At 38.4% G+C, this 9053-nt stretch overlaps 1 protein-coding gene across 1 annotated transcript in view; it reads right to left on the bottom strand.

Annotated features, from left to right (window-relative positions):
* Nucleotides 1-5191, bottom strand: part of STAP1 (signal transducing adaptor family member 1) — a 114273-nt gene extending 109082 nt beyond the window's left edge. Inside the window, exon 1 of the mRNA XM_007942799.2 lies at nucleotides 5072-5191. Within this exon, the coding sequence (XP_007940990.2) occupies nucleotides 5072-5191 (120 nt within the window). The remainder of the gene's footprint in view (nucleotides 1-5071) is intronic.
* Nucleotides 5192-9053: the final 3862 nt, after the last annotated feature.

The raw sequence follows: 9053 nt of genomic DNA, 5'->3' as shown, positions 1-9053 counted from the left end.
ATGTTTCCTGCATCATTCAATATTTTGCCCATAGAATCTCTCAATATTGCAACTCGAGGCTTAAATTTTTTCTTCAATTCTTTCAGCTTGAGAAATGCTCAGCGTGTTCTTCCCTTTAGGTTTTCAAACTCCAGGTCTTTGCACATTTCATTATAGTAATTGGCTTTGTCTGCTCAAGCTGTTCTTTGAAATCTTCTCTTCAGCTCTTTTATCTTGTCATTTCTTCCATTGGCTTTAGCTACTCTTCACTCAAGGGCAAGTTTCAGAGTCTCTTCGGACATCCATTTTAGTCTTTTCTTTCTTTCTCACATTTTTATTGACTTCTTGCCTTCTTCATGGATGATGCTCTTGATGTCATCCTACAACTCTTCTAGTTTTTGGTCATTGGTGTTCAATGCATCAAATCTATTCTCTAGATGGCCTCTAAATTCAGGAGGAATATATTTGCACTGTAGTAAATTACCTGGTATGGCTTTTCTAGCCATAAGTCTTTGTAAATTCTGTGGTGGAATTTGCTGTGAGCAACTGAGGAGCTCCTGATTGTAAAAGTTATCCACCTGGGGTATTTCTGTTGGGTGTAACACAAAGCAGTGTTCTGGGAGGTTCCTGCTCTCTCTTAGGTGCTTAGAATTCTGATGTTATGATTGGTTAGTTTGGCCACTCTGCCAGGCTCAAAAGGAGATCTCCTAGAGGCAGAAGAAGTCTCTCTCTGACTGCAGGTTGAGGAAGACATGCTACTGAAAGAGACATGTGCTCCTGAAAGAGACATGTGCTGGTGGGAGAGACACGCAAGAGAAACGCATTGCTGAGTAAGACACCAAGGGACACTCACTGTTGGGAGAGATGCTGTGGGCTGGGAGAGAGTCTGAGCATTTTTTGTGAACTTGAATTGTAGCCTGGTGCTTCCCTAATAAACCCCATAATCTGTGAATTCTGTGCGGCCACGGCAGTGAATTATTGAACCCAGGAGAGAGGTGGTGGGTGCTTTGGGAGGAACAGTTGGTAAAAGGGCTGGAGGGAGGCAGCATGTCTGGCCTTACATTAATAGGCCTTGGGTTACTGACAGTGATTCTGTCTTCCTCTTGTGCAGTTACAGGAGGTCAGAAGATGTGGCTTCCCTGCCTTTTTAGCAATATTCAAGCTCATATTTTGGTTCTCGTGGACTTGTTTTCATTGTCTTCAACTTCAAGTTGAACTTGCATATGAGCAGTTGATGGTCTGTTCCACAATCAGCTCCTGGCCTTGTTTTGGCTGAAGATATTGAGCTTTTCCATCGCCTCTTGCCACAGATGTAGTCAATCTGATTCCTGTGTACTCCATCTGGCAAAGTCCACATGTATAGCTGCCGTTTGTGTTTTTGAGAAAGGTATTTGCAATGAATAAGTTGTTGGTCTTGCAAATTTCTATCATGCAATCTCTAGTGTTATTTCTGTCACCAAGGCAAAATTTTCCAACTGCTGGTGATTCTTCATTTCCAACTTTTGCATTCTAATCACTAGTGGTAAGCAGCACAACTTGATTGCATGTTTGGTCAATTTCAGACTGCAGAAGTTGATAAAAATCTTTAATTTTCCCCTCTTTGGCTTTGGTGGTTGGTGTGTAAATTTGAATAATAGTAGTATTAATGGGTCTTCCTTATAGGCATATGGATATTATTCTATCACTGATAGCCTTATACTTCAGGACAGATCTTGAAACACCTTTTGTGATGATGAATGCCATGCCATTCCTCTTCAATTTGTCATTCCTGGCATAGTAGAACATATGGTTGTGTGATTCAAAATGGCCCAAACCAGTCCATTTCAGCTCACTAATGTCTAGGATATCAATCTTTATGCATTGCATTTCACTTTTGGCAACTTCCAATTTTCCTAGATTCATATTTTGTACATTCCATGTTCCAATTATTAATGGATGTTTGCAGCTGTTTCTCCTCATGTTGAGTCCTGCCATGTGAGCACATGGAAGTCCTGAAAGATTTACTTTATCCATATCATTAAGGTTGGTTCTACTTTGATGAGGCAGCTCTTTCCCAGTCCTATTTTGAGTGCATTCCGACCCAAGGGGCTTGTCTTCTTGCACTGTGTCAGACAGTGTCTCCAAGTTATTCATAAAGTTGCCCAGTAATGTATCAGACAGTGTTTCTCTGCTATTCTTAAGGTTTGCCCTGGCCAATTTTTGAGAAGTGGATGGCCTCTTCCTTCTTCCTAGTCTGTTTTAGTCTATAAGCTGCGTTGAAACCTGTGTGTCATGTGCAACTCTGCTGGCATCTGAAACACCAGTGGCACAGCCTTAAGCCTCACAGCAACGTACAAGCCCAACAGGATGACAAACTGACAGACAAGTTTGTCTCCCTTAACTGTCAGAAACCTCTGCACCCTCACTTTACTTAATTCCTACCTGGAACCTGCCACTTTGTGGTCCCTGGCTGCTCCCTCCCTTTCCTGGCTCTAGGGGGCTTGGTACCTAGCCTTCTCTTAATACCATCTTAATTGTATGCCTGTTACAAAAACAGCAACATAACCCCTCTCAACACATAATCATCCTTTCATAGACTAGGTTATTTATCAGTTGTACTTTTTCTAGATTAAATATCTTGAATTCCTCCACTGGAGACTATTCTTAACATTCTGCAGAGTTTCTCATCTTCCTGCAGCTCATTAGCTTCAACAATGACCTTATGCTATACCCCGGGTTCATTTTCCTTTCAAAGTTTCCCTGACACGTTGTGGCTGCTTCCTGAGAAATCCCACTCATTTTCCTTAAATTTTCCTCATATGTTCTATTTTCTAATTATCACTGTGGCTGTCCTATAAGCCATATTATTTGTGGACCAGAATCTGATTATGTTAATAATATATGATAAACAATGAAATGGGAAGAGAATGAATCTAATCTTTAGTGTGAGCTAGGCATTTTATATGTGTCATCCATTTTAATCCTTGAAACCACCTATAAGTAGGCATTATTTTTCCCTCTTGCTTTCTTTTCCCTACTATGCAAGTAAAAGATCCTTTGCTATGAATTCAAATGGACAGACGAGTTAATTTCATCAGATATATTCATGCCTATAGTTTTTCTTTCCATTTCAAAGCATGCCTTCTAAGGGAATCTAAACAGTCCACTCAGTTTCATCACCCCTACTAAACTGTAAGTCTCTTGAAAACAAAATTCTTTACGCTTATTCAAGCTTGTATTGCTAGAACTGAGTGTGATGCTTTAGTGCATAGGAGATACTCAATAAATGTTGTTTGAATAAATGAATTAACTGCATACCTGCTGTATCCCAGGCATTGTACCTTGGGAGACAAGTAGTATTCTCATTTCAAAATGAGAAAATTGAGTCTTGGGGAGATTGTAATTTGCACAAGCTCTTGAACTAAAGTGGCAAACCAATAATCAAAGGTTCATTTTATTGAGATTCTAAAACTCTTGTTGTTCCTGCTACTCACACCAATATCATGTCTTCTTTAAACATTACAAGGAAGCTGGTATCTGAAACAGTTATTTTAAATACTTTGGAAAACATTCAAAGAATAACCAAATGTAAATTTCAAATTAAAGATTTTCTTTTCCCTATTCCCTTTTCCTGGCATAGTGTACCAATGTTTCTAATTTGTCATGACAAGATTAAATTTACTTTAAAAACATGTAAGAATAAGCTAAGTAGTCAACTAAAAAAGTCCTAAATTGTTGTTGTTATTTGCTGTCAAGTTTGCTCCAACTTATGGTGACCTTGAATGTAACAGAATAATACATTGCCTGATCCTGCACCATCCTCACAATCTTTGATAGGTTTGAGCCCAATTTTGCAGCCATTGTCAATCCATGTTATGGAGAGTTTCCTTTGTTTCCTACTTTACCAAACATGATGTCCTGGTCTAGGGATTGGTCTCTCCTGATTATGCAATCAAAGCAGTAACTGACAAATATTATTAGTACATTTTTAACACCCATAATAGAATATAAATTATATTTATATACATGTTTACTCTTAAATATTAAATGATCTAATTATATATACAAGAAATACGAATGTGCTATTACCAATGTCTTCACATACACAACTTTTCTATATGTTTAAGAAATCTTCAGAAAATATGTGTTCTTCTTATTAAACATTTCTTATGGCATTTCTGAACATATTAAAATTTTCTAGTTCCATTAATATTAAAATTTCATAAAATTTAAGCAAATAAATTATTTTTTCTTTACTAACAATCACATTCATGTGTATTTCTCCCATTTATTTCAAAATTAGCCACAATTACTATTTTTAAAGCACTGATTTTAGCTAATTGTAGGTTTTTCATTGTTGACATTTTTAAAATATAGACTGCTTTGTGAATTTTCTTAGAGCAAATGGATTAATGTGGCTTAGTGTACATACTAGTTAAAATAGCACCCTAAATATTATCTTGCAAAGGAACTATCCTTATTATAACAATAGCCATGGCTGTTGTTAGCAGCCATCGAGTTGGCTCCAACTCTTGGCAACCCTGTGCAAAACAGAGCAAAATGCTCCTTGGTCCACTGCCGTCTCTACCATAGTAGGAAATGGTAGCAGTTTTATCATTTGTACTTTTTTTTACAAAAATTTGCCATTTTGTATATAATTATCATTGATAAAGCTTTATAAATATAAATTATTCTTTATATACAACTGAGAACAGGAACAGAAAGTTTAATTTCAATCATAATATTACTTTATCTTAATGGTATATATGATCTTGGAAGTACAGTAGTAAATTGTGGAGACAATATAGAAAATATTTTATCTTTTAACATTTGAAATCTTCTGTGATATTTAAATGAATTCTTTAGATGTTTAGATTATTGAATTTTTTATATTAGTAAATTAATGGTCTAGAATCTTATTATATATACCTATATAGAAGGCATACACTATATTTAAAGTATGTAAAATTGGAATAACATTTTCTGAGCACAAGGAAAAGAAGAGAGATTAATCCGAACAGAAACAGAAGTCCTTATCACATTGCATCATCATGAAATACATTTTGTATTAAGACAGAAGCTTCTAGTTTAGCATTTTTGTCTATATACTTACCTGGTATTCTGGCCGCTTGACTAATAAAAAACCTTCAAAGTACAAGGGTAGAGCGGTAATTTTTAACCTTTCTTGGAAGATCCTGCGAGGGGCTGGTTTAGGGGGCTTCTTAGCCATCATACCCTCTCTTTGGTATGTGGCGTGGTTTCAACTGCATACAATCTCAAGCAAAATGAGATCTCCCTTGTGTGAGGGGAAAAGACAGCTGTTCAAAGAGGAAGTTCCAACTTGCTTTTTAACCACCAACACCACCAACAGGACACACACACACACACACACACACACACACTTTCTTTCCTTTACTTTTTTGAGGTGAGAAAAAAACAGGTCTAGACCAACTTTTAGAGGGCAATCTCTGAGTGAACAACATGTACTTGGATGTACAATAGCAAAATAAACAGAAGATTAACATCATCCCAGGATGAAGGGAACAGACAGTTGTAGAGCATGTGGACATTAGGGGAGACATGAAGGACATGTCATATTTTTCCCACCTGTTTTTTGTTTGTTTACTTCTGTCCACTTTTATTCTCAGAAGACATGACTTGAATAAACTCTGCTTCATTAAAAATTACTTCAGGGGATAATCTTATTAGTACTATTTTTATTGGTTAAATATTTCATGACCAAGCTTTCCTTAAATCAATTAATAAATCAATAAAGGGTTCAATTTATACCATGCCATTTTGATGGTGGACTAAATGTAAACCACAGTTATGAGAGCATTAGAATTTTTCAATAGGTCTTTAGAGTATACAGGTTATTAGTGGATATTTGGCAAAGGTCTAGCAGAGGAAGTTATGTGTTGTTGTTGTTTTGTGCCGTTGAGTCGGACCTGACTCATAGCAACCCCTCCTTGGGTTTCCGAGGCAGTATCACTACAGAAGTAGATTGCCCAACCTTCCTTCCGAGGAGTGGCTGGTGGGTTTGAACCACCAGCCTTCTGGTTAGCAGTCAAGTGCCTTAGACACTATGCTACCAGAGCTGCCAGATGAAGCTATAGATTTTCCAATTTTCATTTTGTTCTTTTATGCTTTCTGAGCTGTGGAACTCTGGTATTATGTTGCATAGGTGGGTGACCACAGTGATCTAGTGAGATGTATGGATCCAAAATGCACTCAATAATTACATATGGGAAATGGTCATCTGAGACTGGATTTAGTCTTGGCACAGGGTAGGGAATGATAGAATAAAGGAACATTGGAAAGAATTCTGTTTTGTCTCACAGAGGTCCTAAGAAGTTCCACCATTGTCCATTTCACAGTTAAGAAGTTCCCTTCTAACCAAAAGTCAGTAGTTTGAACCTACAAGTTTCTCTGTGGGAGAAAGATGTGACAGTTGGCTTCCATTAAGATTTACAGTCTTAGAAACCCTGTGAAACCCCATGATGCAGCTCTATTCTGTCATAAAGTCACTATAAGTTGAAATCAATTTGACGGCAATGGATTGGCTTGTAGGTTATAGTTCAGAACTACTCTGGCTTCACTATCATCCTGGCCTGAGCATTTTCCCCAGTAAACCAGCCAATCAAAGCAAGCCAAAAGTTTCCAGTCAGATCTTCCTTTCCTAATGGAGAGACCACATGGTTTGTCCTACCAGTATGGGTCCCTCTGGTACCATAGTGCCTAAAGCACTTGACTGCTAACCAGAAGGCTGGCAGTTCAAACCCATCAGCCACTCCTTGGAAGGAAGGTTGGGCAATCTACTTCCATAGTGATACTTCCTTGGAAACCCAAGGAGGGGTCGCTATGAGTCGGGGCTGACTCGAAGGCACATAACAACAACAACAAGAAGACTGCAACTGTGAATAGAGGGAGCTAAATTGTCTACAAAGCGAGAGTAGAATAATATACACTAAATATCAGTAAACAGGAGAAGAGTTACCAGATTCATTATCAAAGTAAAAACAAGGTTGGAACAGTGATTGGGAATTGAAGTAAAGGGTCAGTTTTCAGGGAATTAGACAGGAGAAGAACAGAAAACAGCAAATTAGAAAAGGCAGGGAAAATTGGCATTGGCTTAGTCTAGAGGTATGGAATGAGCACTGGGGTGAGATTATTATGCATTTTCAGATTAAGCAAAGTGTCTAGAGAGCAATACGGTTTGTAGTACCAACTGGTTTATAGTTCAAATTGGAAGCAAAATCTAGGCTAGAAAGCAAGACTTAAGATTCAAAATTACTGCCTTGCCTTTATGTTAAAATTAGACCTGCTTCCTAGTAGGTCTTCAAATGATAAAATATAAGTGCACGTTAAGTATTTGAGACAGAAATCATGATTTTTAGTCTCAGTGCACTAAGGAATGAGCTGAACGAGAAAAAGAAAATCTTCTGGTTTAATAAATAATCTAATCCACCTTCTTAGCAGCTGTAGCTTATGTAATGCAGGAAGGAAGTGAAAGAGGGGATGCAAAGTGAGAAAAGGAAGCGAGGAAAGGAGGTAGGAGATAGGATTCTGGAAATGGCTGGACATATGAGACAAGTAGTGACTGGCTTTATAGCCAGATAATTTCATGAGAAAGAGACAACACTGCCTCTACAAAAATGTAAATAAATAACTGCTTCTATGAAATAACAATTACATTTATTATGTTTGTTTGTTAAGAAAAAATAAAGGAAAACCAGTTCTTCAGCCACTGTAAGTTGCTTTTGTTTGCTGATTTACAAGTCATTAATCCTTAAATTACCAAAGATCAAATTATGTCTCCCTAAAAAATAACTATAAAACAGCAAAATCCCATTGAAACATTTTTAGCTAATTATATCTGTCCACAATTACCAACATAATTGCACCATTATACCATTATAAATAGAAATACTTTTATAGATAACACAAGTCTGTTGCTGTTGTTGTTGTTGTTAGGTGCCATCGAGTCGCTTCGGATTCATAACGACCCCATGCACAGCAGAACGAAACACCTCCCAATCCTGCGCCAGCTCCATGATCCTTGCTACACTTGAGCCCATCGTCGCAGCCTCCATGTCAATCCATCTCATCGAAGGCCTTCCCCTCTTTCCTCGACCCTCCACCTTATCAAGCATGACATCCTTCTCCAGGGAATGGTTCCCTCTGACAACATGACCAAAGTAGGTGAGATGAAGTCTGGTCATCCTCGCTTCCAAGGAGCATCTCGGCTGCACTTCCTCCAGGGCAGATCTGTTAGTTCTGTTGGCAGTCCATGGTACTTTCAGCATTCTTCGCCAGCACCACAACTCAAAAGCATCAACTCTTCTTCGGTCTTTCTTATTCATTGTCCAGCTCTCACATGCATGTGAGGCAATTGGAAATATCATGCCCTGTGTCAGGCGCACCTTAGTCCTCAAGGAGACATCCTTGCTCCTCAGCACTTGAAAGAGTTCCTTTACAGCCAACCTACCCAGTGCTACACATCGTCTAATGCCCTGACTGCTGCTTCCACTGGCACTGATTGTAGAACCAAGCCATGTGAATTCTTTGACAACCTCTATCTTTTCTCCACTTATCATGATGCTAAGCTCTGGTAGCATAGTGGCTAAGACACTTGCCTGCTAACCAGACGGCTGGCGGTTCAAACCCACCAGCCACTCCTCGGAAGGAAGGTTGGGCAATCCTACTTCCGTAGTGATACTGCCTCGGAAACCCAAGAAGGGGTCGCTATGAGTCGGGTTTGACTCGACGGCACATAACAAGCACAAGTCTAAGGTAGTGCTAATGAATTTTCAAGTAAAGACATAGTAGAAAAGATGTTTGGGCATAAAGAGAGAGGCTCATTTTTCTACTAAGCAGCTCTGATACCTGAAAACAAAAACAACAACAATTAAAAAAAAAAAAATACTTCTTTGGAATCACAGCATCCTCATCTTAGAAATGAGGGGATAGACTAAATGATTTCTTGCCCAAAGAGCTGCCATAGCTTGCTAAATATTCTCTTAGGTTCTACACTTTTTCTTCTCTGATTTATTTAAAATGCAATTGGATCAAGAGACTCTCTTGCTTGAAGCCCT

This window comes from Orycteropus afer, unplaced genomic scaffold (assembly GCF_000298275.1).
Source record: "Orycteropus afer afer isolate SDZICR_OR568_19922 unplaced genomic scaffold, OryAfe1.0 scaffold00098, whole genome shotgun sequence".
Classification (NCBI taxonomy): Eukaryota; Metazoa; Chordata; class Mammalia; order Tubulidentata; family Orycteropodidae; genus Orycteropus; species Orycteropus afer.
This window is presented reverse-complemented; position numbering and strand designations above follow the sequence as displayed.